The 12,653-nt window shown below is 40.0% G+C and overlaps 1 protein-coding gene across 5 annotated transcripts in view; it reads left to right on the top strand.

The window, feature by feature from the left end:
- The window catches only part of SRGAP2 (SLIT-ROBO Rho GTPase activating protein 2), a 115,283-nt gene that overhangs the window by 56,346 nt on the left and 46,284 nt on the right, over positions 1-12,653 (top strand). For all 5 annotated transcript variants that reach the window (XM_069771343.1, XM_069771342.1, XM_069771341.1 and 2 more), the window contains 3 exons: positions 7,619-7,681; positions 11,363-11,578; positions 12,475-12,603. In XM_069771343.1, the coding sequence (XP_069627444.1) occupies positions 7,619-7,681; positions 11,363-11,578; positions 12,475-12,603 (408 nt within the window). The remainder of the gene's footprint in view (positions 1-7,618; positions 7,682-11,362; positions 11,579-12,474; positions 12,604-12,653) is intronic.

Genomic DNA, 12,653 nt, shown 5'->3' with positions numbered 1-12,653 from the left:
TGCTGGTAGGTCTTGCCACCTTCTGAAGCCCGTTTCGCATGCGGCTCATTCAATGAGAGCAAATGTAGCTGGCTTCACAACAAGAATGAATGCTCTCAGCCATAAAATTGCTTGGTTGGTTGGGATTGAGTGCCTGAAGCCCAAGATTCAATAGGATCAGCACAGAATTCTGCAAAAAAAAAAGGAGAAAAAGGGCGTGAGGTTTGTTTGGAAGCAACTCTTTCAGCCCAGAGCATGGGAGGCAGTGGTGTGACGTGGTTTCATGTAGGAATGGCTTTTCAGAGTACACTATTCCGCTGTAATAAGGAAAATGCCTTATTACTGACATAGTGGTGAAACAACTCACTAGTGAAATGGTGGAGAAAACTAGATAATACAACTGTAATTTAAATATGACTGACCAATGCATAATGGATCATTAAACTGGAAACTGATGATCTATCACCCAAAATATGCATGTATATTGTATGACATAGATTTTGTTTTCCTAGCTTTTCTTAAATTCTGGAGAGTTTGAAGCAGTCTTTACAGAATTCCTGTTCTGTAGGGCCATGTGATAATGGCCAAGCACTTTATCCGTAAAAGTTGTGGGAGAGACTTGCATAAAACTTGCACAGACTTTAGGTAGCTTACAGGCTTTGTTGGGAGCACATCCTTGTAAAATAAGGGGTACATGTATAACAAATGGATTGGATTGATGGTGATGATGGAGTACTTCCATACAGTGAAGCTAGTTGATTGTTTAGATGAGAACATGAAGGTGATTCATTCATTTGCGTGCAGTAGCACATATGATTTAAGGCAGGCCTGTTTAAAAAAAAGAAAAAAGAAAATTATCAAGAATCTACCTGTAAAGAATTCTAAACTTTAATTAGCAAATTATTTTTAAGTGCCACATGTATAATCTAGGAAAATTTCACCTGGCAAGCCATCTCTTTATCAAACTTTGTAAGTAGATGTTACCTAATGCATAATAAATACCCTGTATTGTAACCTTGATTTAGACAGGAATAAAAAGGTTCTTGCACTTCTGTGAATTTCCTCACTGGTCTCAGCAAGAAGTCAATCCACTTGCCTCCCATCTCCCGCTGTTGATTCAAAAAGCATTAGAACATTTAATATTTGTTTTCCACCTAGGTATATTTAATTATTCCTTTTTGAAAGATGTAGAGAAATGGTCTTGTTAGAGAGCAGTTTTCTGAATCAGCAGATTTGTGTTCCAGTTCCAGCCCTGTTACTGGCTAACGTAATTTTAGGCAACGTATTAGGTAAAATCTCTTATCTCAGTATGTTACGCATTCACCCACCAGTGGTTTCTGAGTGCTTCCTTGCTGTTGTTGAGTTTATACAGAAAGCATCTTGTGAACTTCACGGTATGTTTGTTTTGAAGCCGTACCATCTTTCTATCAGATTTGGAACTACGTTACTGAGGCTTGAGATCCGGGGCATAAAATGTTGACAGCATTCCTTAGCTCTCATATTTATTATCCCCCCTAAATATTTTGAAGCTGAAGTCGTTAATGTTTGGTGGAATGCGGAACAGCCAAGCGAGTGCTGCAGTAGATCCCAAAAACATCTTGATTAAATTAGAGGGGAGGTGGAGGGGAGGAGGGCTGGAACAAAGAGGCCGTTGAGAAGCTGGCATGGCGTGCTGGGAATTTATGTTCCAGCGAGGGGTGGCAGCAACCTACAGCTCTGCACATGGTGCATATACACCCTGTTGTAACAAAGGAGTATGTGTGCATGTGTGAGTGTGTATGCTTATGCATGTGCACGCACGCACACTTAGGGCAACTTCTTTTGCTTTCCTGTTTTGGGTTGAAGAAAAGGCTTGAAAAAGGCAGCTTGTGAGAAAAATACTGAGCTTGCAAGTTAGCACTCCTGGGCAACAGTTATTGTTGTCACCGTGCTGAAATGACTTTCTTGTGCTCTTGGGTGCTGTTGATAATTTTCCTGATTTGCAGAGAAGAGGAAGGCTGTGTTTATCACTGATCAGCACGTACTTTTGCAGCAGCACAGGTGAGGTTGTGCTGACGCCCTGCTGATCCCCTTCCCCAGCCTCAGGCGTGTGGTGGGTTCCCATGCTGTGCCATCTTGCAAGACCATTAATGGTGCATATCAAACTAGATAATCTCCCAGATCAAGAGGACAAGTGTTTAGCCCTGATGGGATAAGAAAGAGACAAGATTTGTGGGGACACCCCCTCCCCACAGGCACGCACAGTTTATTATTGGAGACAGTTAGGTAAGATTTTGTGGCACAAGCCCTTCCTCGGGCTTTTCTAAGGGATTTACAAATAGACTCTAGTTGCAGGTACAGCCAGGAATAGATAATAATAAAATTTATCAGATTTTCCTCTGCTTTTATTTATCGCTTTTTTCCTGGAAGACTGTTTACAAAATGAATCACTCTAAACTCTGTCTGCCTTTGAAAAACATAATATATAATTTGATGTTGAAATAGAAATTGATACCTGGAGATGTTTGCAACTGCAGAGACTATGTTGTTGTTTTGTCTTGGCATACATTTTATTCGTAATTCCACACCATATTCTATCATGATCTTGAAATCTATTATGCCCGTATGGCAATGGTTAAGGTCAGCAGCCCTTAATCTGCATGTACTTTGAACTCCATGGGACCTCAGAAAAGTTCTCGTTGTGCATCAGGTCTACCACCCTCTACAGCACTTGAGCAACAACTTTGATAATGTCTAAGGCATTTTCTTTTGACTTTCCCAAGCTAACCGTTCTGCTTCCTCCAATGTATTTTCATTTATCAGGGTCACCTAGCTCAGCTTTTTTCTCTTAAACCTTTTTTGTTGGTGGAATCAGTATGGGGAGCAGCATTAAATTAACAGTGTTCATTGCATAGCTCTTGTTTTCATGACACCTGTGATCTATCTTACCTTCATCTTAATGTAAGGTTTTTTCCAGTCCAGCAATCTGGCAGTTTCTTTCTTGAGAGCTCATTTGGAAGCACAAAGAGTTTTGTGTTTTGACAATTTGGCACTTACACTTCTTTTCTTCTTCAACCTGAATATGCATTAAAAAATTCATTTTAATCTATTTCGCATAATTGATGCTTCAGCAGTTTGTACAGTGAATGAGCAATTTTATGCAAGAAATAAGTAAATGGGCTGAAAAGAGCCGGGTGAAAGGCAGATGATTGGTCCAGTCCAAGCAGTTTAACCAGCACAGTGAAGTGTGCTGCTGAAAAGCTGCTTCTGTGTGAAAAGTTCAGTGCTCAGGGCATTTAAAACAGACCCAGCCAGTCACTTTCATTAATCATCTCCCATATTGAGAAAAAGGCAGTCATAAAATCTTTGCAACCCATATCACTGCAGTGATGAGCAGCAGCTTCAGCTTTTTTTCTGCTTTCAGAGATGAAAAAACTGTAAATCTTGTTTCTTTAAACTCTCTTGGAGATTGGGAATCACCGACTTTTTTGTTTTCTTTAAATTAAAGACTCCTCAGAAAAAGCAGGATGCTCCCCTTTGTCAGCATTTGTGTCAGACACTTGTTTTTCCAGTAGTGCATCTGGCCACCTGGGAAGCAGGTTTAGGAACATGGGACTGGAACATATGAAAATGCAGAGGACCCACCCTTGGATGCTTCTGCTTGTACGTCCCATTGCGCTGCCAGTAGTGCGATGCCAGGCTGGTCTGAATGGGTCACAACATACATAAACAGTCTATAATAAACCATCTATCATCTCAGAAACACAGTAAACTCTGAGCACTGCTGAACTGGACGGTATTCAAAAAAGGATAATATTAAATTATATAATCTTTCTCTTTTTGCTTTTTAATTTATGAGTTTGGTTTTTTTTCTCATGGCTTAATGCTATCTTGACTTCTTAGGCAGAAATAGTGGTTTAAGTGTGGGTTTGCCTGCATTACCTCTTCATCTTTTTATTTTCCTGAACTTTGTAGGCATAAATAATCTTGAACCTATCAAATTTGCTTAACCCAGTAGATAGTATATACTTCTAACATGCAGAGCGCGAAGGTTCAATAAGGCAAGCACTGCCTTAGTAGGTAGTGAACGAGTAAAATCTATAAACTGAATAAAGTTATTCTTGTTACATGTAGCAGTAGATGCATTTGCACTTTCTAATTAGTGGGAAAATGTGGAGAAAACATAGTTATTAGATTATGAGTGCTTAAGCCTGCCTGTGTTTTTGTGAATAGAAATGTTAGTGTAGAGAGACAAGATGTCTGCTCTTTTCCTTGGCTTCTCCAATTACTCACCTGGTTGTCTTTCATTAATAAAACCTCAGAAAAAGTGGAATTCTGTGTACTTATCTCTTTCCTGCACCTCAGAATGATTAGAGCTATGAAATTACAGGCAGGGGTTTGAAGACGTTAAAGATTGTGCTGCAAGTGCTAAGACTGCATTTCTGAGATTTGTGTCATTAAATACTAGTAACTGTTGGGGTGCTTTCCAGTTAAACATTTTATAGGAGCAAAGCTGTTGAAGCTGGCTGGCTCCTGTGCAGCCCAAGTGGAGACATCATTAGTGAATGTCAGAGATGGATCTGTCCTTTCCCTCTGGATAGTGTGTGCGGTTGGGTTTTTGTTTGGTTTTGACAAGGTAACAAATCCCGGTGTGTCTGTCTGCTCCCATCTCTCCATCGGCTGGGGGAGATGCTACAACGAAACCCTTGGGGATAGACCTTGCCCCCATAGCTTTTCCCTGCGCTCTCCGGAGCTGCTGGTACGATTCCTTCCCTTCCACCAGACTGAGAGGAACATTTTGTCCGATGGCTGACAAAGGCAGCTCTGTTTTATACTTCTCTCCCCACCCCCATTTCCCCCTATTTTGGTACTGAGCTTACAAGGTTGACTCAAAGGCCTCTTCCTCCTGTCGTGGGCTGTACCGCTCTTCATGTAAGAAATAATTGCCTGTTATCCTTAAGTTTGGTTTTTTTGAGGGAGCTTTCCCCTTCAGTTGTGTTTTTGGCCCAATATATGGCTTTATAAAATATCTCATGATTGATCTCTCCCATTTCCCCTCCTCTTCCTTTTTTTCACGCCTTGAAGGGTGCATTGTATAACGCTCTGAACCCAGCAGCTCTGGTATTTGTATAATATGCTTGCTACAAGGCAGGGATGATAACCAGCTCCCTGTCAGAATGGATATGGATTTTCCTGGAATTTCAAAGGATGATTGGGTGTGATAATGTGACCACAGAACAGGGTTGAAGCAGTAAGTTAAAATCATTCCAGCAGCCTGTTCGGGTGAACAGGATAACAGTTGGGACATCACTTCTTGGAGACCTCAACAGCAAAGAAGGGAAACATCTGTTTGGGTCTAACTGTAACTTTATTGGCTTTAATCTCTTTCAATAACTAGGCTGAAAGATGTAATTGCATTACAAATACAGACATTTTCCATGATAATTTACACTCCTGCTATAGAAAAAAGGGATTTGTTGAGGTTTGTGTGCACAGCAGTGCTATGCCATGGCAGCTGGAGACAGCAAGGCTGGAGTGTGTGGCTGCACCTTTGCTTTGCTTTGCAAGGTGTGTCAGCAAACGCTGCCTCAGTGTGCTTTTTGGTGTATCTGAATTTCTCAGCTTTTCCGTGGAAGCTCTTCAGAATGCAAACAGTGACAGTTTTAGCGTGAAATCCTGTCTCTAATGAAGTGAAGATTAATAGTACCATTGAACTCATTAAGTAAGAAAGTCTCTTCGCCTTCCTTTGCATACAAGCTATATTGCATGCAGAAACACCTCTTCAGAGAGGGCTTTGCATACAGAGGTGCCGTCCATCAGTAATTACAGATGCACGTCTTTGGACATTCCAGTGTATTTATTAGAAAACCAGAAGCTTAGTTGTTCCTGTTCCTGTATTAGCTAAAGCCAAATGTTTGCCAGAACCGGCTCTTCATGTAGTAGTTGAGTCCAATTGCAATGTAGAAGTGCTGGCCGCTTGTTACCTAGCAGGGAGTTTAAATAAGTAAATATATTTTTAAAATCCGACACTTGGCTGCAGGCTAGTTTGGATGTCAGCCGATTTTGACAAGCAGTCATGTCTATCTGCACCTCTTTTTTCTTTTTTTGTTCATTCTACCGTTTTAGTGAAAGAAACAAGTTCATGAGTCATATAGCCTTAGGTTTAACTAGGCAGCTCACTAATACAAGTGTCCCCCAAGACAGGGTGATTTGTATTGATATGGTTAAATTGTATTATAGTCCTTGTAGTTTAAAAAAAAAACCAACAAAGAAAAAACCCTTTTTGCTTTGTCTATTGAGGTAAATCCCATATTGATTTAAAATTTGAATGGAAATGGGAATGCATGCATGTAAAGCCCCATAAGAGTAAATTTTTTTTTTTTTTTATGTTGATGTGGTGGTTCTTTTTGTAGCTGGGGTGATGAAATAGAAAAGTGAAGGAACGTTTGCCAGAGGAAGCTAGAGGGTGTAGCAGGCTATTGTAGTATTTGTGGAAGAAGAGGTAAACTTTTGGTAAATCTCATGGAGACTCAAAGGAGAGATTGTGTATCTGAAAGCACATACTTTTCTTTTTCTTTTTTTTTTTTAAACTCTGAGTGGGTTTATCATACAAAACTAAAAAAAATAATAATACATTGACATTAATACTTTGCTCAAAAATAGACTGCAGGCTCTGTGTAGCCTTTCAAATACAGTCACCACAAACTGTAGTTGGATCAAAGCATCTCCTTCAGTACCAACAGGCAAAAAGACCTGCTGTTGAGCACATGTCCCTGCTCCTCCAGACTTCTCTGTGACAAACACCGCTTCTTCAGCAAGCCGTTTCCACTCCAGTATCCAAGAGTGACCGTTGCCCTAGTGAATCCAGGAAATAGGTTTAATAATCTGTGCAGAAGACTTATCAAGCGAGAGCTGGCAGACACTGGAGTAGGGTTTCCCTCCTGGATCCGTCTCTAAGTTGTAACACCTTGCCAGACCCCACCTGAGCAACCTAGTTTCTTCAAGAATCATCACGATGGGGTGGCACTGGCAACTCGTGATGTGCGTGTGGTTGAGGGACAAGGAATAAGGATAGGAGGGGCAGGCAGTACCAAAGGGCTGCAAGTGAGATGCAAGGTCAAAGGAAAGAGTAGCAGCAGCACTGCCTAGAGAGATGGGAGTGTGAAGGAGGTGGTGGCCAGCTGTCATCGCAGCCTCAGAGTTGGGCTTTGTCAAGGAGGTGCCTTACATCAGCAAAATTGAAGTATTGCCTGTTTTGTGATATGATGTTCAGTAAAGGAGGATCATTCCTGTTGGCTTTCTTATCCTGCGTTTCTTCAGCTTCCATACCGAGCTGTCCTATATTCATAGTTGATCCTGCTAAAATGGGCAAATCTATGTGTTTCCAGGCTTGTAATATTGAAAATCCCACATTCTCTGGAAATTTCCCTGTCTCCATACAGTAGGGCTTTCCTGACTGTGCATATATAACATTTCAGTTTATTAATACGTTTATGCAATTTGACCATAAGTGGCTCTGGTCCACGCAGTTACTGGATTTGTTAGCATAAATAGCGGTGCTTAATTGAGCCTAAATTATTTGTAGATGCAGAGCATGCTCACTTCCTCCGCCTTTTTACCGTCTTCCCCAATTAACTTTCATTTCTCTGTTTTGTTGCAGAGCAAGGAAGTGGGATTGCAGCTCCAGGAAGACCTGATGAAGGTCTTGAATGAACTCTACACGGTAAATCAAACTGATTTCTTGGCATCTTTTCAGGCAGAAGGAAGAAGTGTTTGACTTCTCCCAGCCTGCTGTTACAGCAGAGATTAAGCACCAAGACTGATAAATGTCTGCAGTCGTTGCAGTTTGAGGCAGCTTGTGTTCGCCAGTCTATAGAGTACCATAAATCACACTTTTTCACTCTATCCTTATATTGTTTCAATTCTATAAGTGTTGGCTCCACTTCTCAAAGATCTCACCTTAATGCACACTTGCTGCTAGCTGTAGTGTTGGTTTTAAAAAGAGTAAGAGATAGTAGAATTATTTCCAAATACGCTAAAAATCTTCAGTCCATGGTTTTGTGTGGTCTGAGCATACAAAAGGCAGCATACAGCTTCAGCAGGGGGATCCACTGTGTTTATTTGTTCCTCAACTCATTCAGCAAAACAGCTCCCTTTAGAGTAATAGTCTTCCATCTGTGCTTTTTGCTTCTCAGTATATCCATTGGAGACACCAAGAAAGAGGCACTGCCTCAGAAAGGAAAAGGAATGTGTTCATAAAAGTTCATATGCTGCTTGGGGATTTTTCTTCTCACATAAATGAATGGAAAAGCCTATTGTTCGATTAATTTTTTGCTTTCTGCAGCTGTTACTGAGCTAGTTCTTTTTTAAAAGCAGAACCTACGCACAGTTTTGTTGCTCCAAATATTTTGTCTTTCATCCTTAATGATACCCTGGGTCATTACACTGAGGTATATGTTATTTCCTTCGTTCTTTCAAAAGATGATCCAGGGTTGTCTCTCAAGCCATGGCATATCAACCTTGTGAAGAAATTTGGTATTAATATCGATGCTAGAGTATTAGGGGATTTCCCTGAAACTTCCCATATCAACAAAATGTATAGAAGTGAATTATTTGGCATTGAAGCCAAATATTCAGACTAATCTTTTAGGAAGAAAGGGAGCTCAGGAGTAGGAAAAACGTTCTTGCTGCTGAAATGGCAGTTGAAGAGGTGAGACACTGAATCTAGTTTATGATTTTCCTCCTTTTCTGGGTTAGTGTTTAGCATGACTCTTTTCTGTGGGCAAAGAGGGTTTGTGTTCCTCAACAGGAAAGCCAAGAACGAGCAGTACAGTGGAAGCTGGAGGCACTTTGAAGGTGACCTGTTGTTCGATGGACTGTCGCTGTAGATAGTACAGCCTTCGTTTACAATAGTATGAGCAAACTGCGTTGTGCTCATGTTCCTGAAAGGCAGACAATTTACTTTGGGTATGAAGGCTTTGTAAATGTAGCAGTGCCTGTCTTCAGCGCTGCCTACCTTCTACATCTAGAAATTATTTTTTATTTGAGGGCACAATCTGATTCAACTTTTGAGTCATGTACTTGGATGGGATCCTAAGGAAGAATATAGGTCTGTCTCTAAACACAGACTTTTAGGAACTGAGATTTATTTCTAATCCAAGTTCACATGGCACTGAAGTTGATAAGGTGGCTGATTAGTGGTGTTTACATAGACATATGTAATTATTTCTGCATGCCAGGCTCTGACAGATCATTGAGCCAAATACTGAGTCCTGATAATTTCTCTATCACTGGAAGGAAGATCTTCCAGAATTCAGCCTTTGATAAACAAAGCGATGTAGGGTATTAACTTTTTTAATGTCAGTGCTAGGAACTTGAAATCTGTTTATTCATTCCTTCTGCTGTAAAATTTTAAATTGTCCCTTCACCAGAAAATGTCTTTTCCTTTGAAAAAGCCACTTCTGCTGATCATATGAAAAGATACTTCTTGCTGGACTCAGTTTAATCACTGGTGGGATTGCTTTTATTCATACTTTTAGAAATACTTCCACCTCTTGTTCCGCTGGGTATCCAAAGGATTGGCAGAATCCCTGTTTTCAGACAAAATGGATATGGACAAAGTCTTTAGTTTCCCTACACAGAGAAAATGTAGAGGATTGCTATAACCTGTAAGTTTTTGTCCTGAATTGTCCTGTGCAATCAGTCCTTGACTGTGCTGTTGCCTTCAGCAGGCACTAGTGAGTCAACAGTGACCCCATCACCAAATGTGGGGCAGGCAGAGCTTGTGGTTGCCAATGTGGCACCATCAGTAGGATAAAAGAATTAAAATTGTGATTTCTTTTTCTGCTTCTCTTGCTTTCTGCCAGTTCCACTTTCAGTGATAGAGGAAAAGAAACTACTTTGCATCTATTATTATAAATGCCTGCTTTATAGTCTAAGCATATGCAGGAGCTGAAAGTGTGTGTGTGTGTGTGTGTAAATTATTCAGAAAGTCTCTCTTTAATACTGGCTGCATTCACATTCTCTTTCATGTTTAAATACAACGTCTCTTTGTATCTAAGAACCTATGCTGATCACTGCATAAAGAGAGAGCATGCATCCTACTTACGTGAAATTATGTTATGGTTCAAACTAAGGGGAAATAGGTATAAATGGGTTTTCATCTGAAATAAATCAAATGATTTGCAGGTAGGGTCTTTATTAATGCTGGAATGATACTATTGGGGTGTCTTTATGCAACTGCAGTTTTTGGCCCCCTATCAAAATTATATCATAGTAATGTTTGCTTTGGTATGTGGATTGAATTGCTTTGCATTTGTGGATAAAAGAAGCTAGTTTATATATTATGTCCTTTGGGTTTTTTTGGTTCTGTTTTCTTAACACAAAGCTAGGCATGAATATCCTGTGAAACAAATGTTTGTTGTTTTTTTTTTTACTTTGGGGGATATTTATCTATACTTAAGTATAAAAAATGTGCTATAATAGAAGTTGTCCATATAGTATAGGGCCCAGGTCTCCCTGAGCAAAAGAACCACACTCTGTTATTAGTATTTTTATTACATAAGGTGAACAGAAGTACTTTTACATATCAAATTTGATTTAAACAAATTGAACCTGAGTTGCTCTTGCAGCCATTGTGTTCAGACTATTGATTTGCATACAGTTCCTCAAGACTTGTGATGTTTAAAGGACTGATTCATCCAGATGAGAGACTGATAGGCATCCCTTCTGAAACCTTACCTGCTGATGAAAACCTGTCATTTTCCAACGTTGGCATATAATTTTCTTTGAATAGTAAGGAGGCTAGATTTAGTCTGTATCTCTTTTTTGGTTTTTATGACTCCTTTATTGGATCGTACAAGAAGGCGCATGCCAAAGTTAAACAAAGAAGCAGCTGCAAAATAATCCACTTTGATTTCAGATTCATTTTGAGAGCCACACTTTCATTTGTGCATCTTCTGTCATGCTTTTTCTAGATGTGAAATTTCCCTGAGTATTTTGCCAGTTTAGGTACTTCTAACTCAGAACTAGCAACCAGATCTGACTTGCTGGTCACTGTCCAAATGCCTTTGCTTAGTTAGTATGATATCTTGCATTTAATATTAACATGATGGACAGTTATTATGAAATATTTATGTTAAAGAAACCTACAGTTTTGGGGAGTGCATTGGCCAAATTACAAAATAAAGTGTCACAGCATGTGAATTCTTTCTTAGGATTTTTTCCTCCCTCCTAGCCTGTGAGCTTTCCAGATTCATCTGTTACTGTTCTCCCTAAGACTTTGTCATGCAGATAAAGTAAGGCAAAACATCTGTATGCCTAGTTTGTTTGTTAGGTAAACCCACTTCTTCCTCAGCAAATTGAACTGTGGTGCTCTCTGACTCTTGTGTGTCATTTTCTGCAGGTTATGAAAACCTACCATATGTACAATGCTGACAGCATTAGTGCTCAGAGCAAACTGAAAGAGGCAGAGAAGCAAGAAGAAAAGCAGATTGGGAAGTCGGTGAAACAAGAGGACAAGCAGACACCACGCTCCCCTGACTCAACTTCCAACGTCAAGTTTGAAGAAAAACACGTTCGACGAAGCTCTGTCAAAAAAATAGAGAAAATGAAGGAGAAGGTACTTCCATAGCATTGCTACTGCTTGTGTAGCGTGCCTGAGGAGGGGACCTTTGCAGTAGTTCAACACAGGAGCTACTGAGTTCCCTCCTTTGTGATATTCAAATGCAAGTGTCAGTTTTTTACAAGTTCTAAACATTCAGATTTAGGAAAGGCAAAAGCTAGCAGCAGGCTTGTTTTAGGACAATCAGATACTATTTTGAATTATCCCAGGTTATACAGGCATGGCACAAAAAGCTAAAATGAGGTTCGAGTATGAAAGTAACAACTGCCTTCTTGGAAGTCATGGTTAACATATTTTTTTTTCTTGTACAGAGTACAAGATTTTTGTTTACCATTTCACGCCAGCTAAAGATCTGACCTGTGCTACAGGGAGACATGCAGTCCCAAATTGACTTCATGGGCAGAACCAGTTGCCTTAGCAATCGGTCAGTCAGTTAAGCAGTTCAGCGCTAAGATTCAAGCCAATAGAAAGTGAAGAGTTATTTTTGGATTGATTTAGGCTCTGGAAGGACCAAGTTTAGGCCTAGCTTCTGTTGGAAGAGGTGGGGTGCCTGCAGACTACCTGTGGGCTTCTAGCAGCTGCTCTGGTAGTGCTGGAGCTGGGCCATAACCTCATAAACCCACCTCGTTCCTTCATATTCTTCCCTTAATCTTCTCCAACCCTATTTTAAGAGAAGACTTTAAATGCAAAGCTACCTAATATAGTAATGCTTGAAAACATCTAAATAATTGATCTAAAATCTAAGTCTTTGAGTCTTGATAAAACTGGAATCCAAATGAACAAAAACTGTGAGCAGAGTAAGATTTGTTCTGTATTCTCTGGTGTTACTAAGAATGCTATTACTCCTGCTGCACCCCTTTTTAAAATGTATTTTGTTTTTGGTTCTCTTTTAGCGCCAAGCAAAGTACACAGAAAATAGACTGAAGGCTATTAAGGCAAGAAATGAGTATCTGCTAGCTCTGGAAGCCACCAATGCATCTGTATTCAAGTATTACATTCATGACCTGTCTGATCTCATTGATGTAAGTGCTGCTGCTTGGGTGCCTGCAATGAATATCATTGCCATTAACCC

This window comes from Haliaeetus albicilla, chromosome 26 (genome assembly GCF_947461875.1).
Source record: "Haliaeetus albicilla chromosome 26, bHalAlb1.1, whole genome shotgun sequence".
NCBI lineage: Eukaryota > Metazoa > Chordata > Aves > Accipitriformes > Accipitridae > Haliaeetus > Haliaeetus albicilla.
Note: the sequence above shows the minus strand (reverse complement) of the source record. Positions and strands in the feature narration are given on the sequence as shown.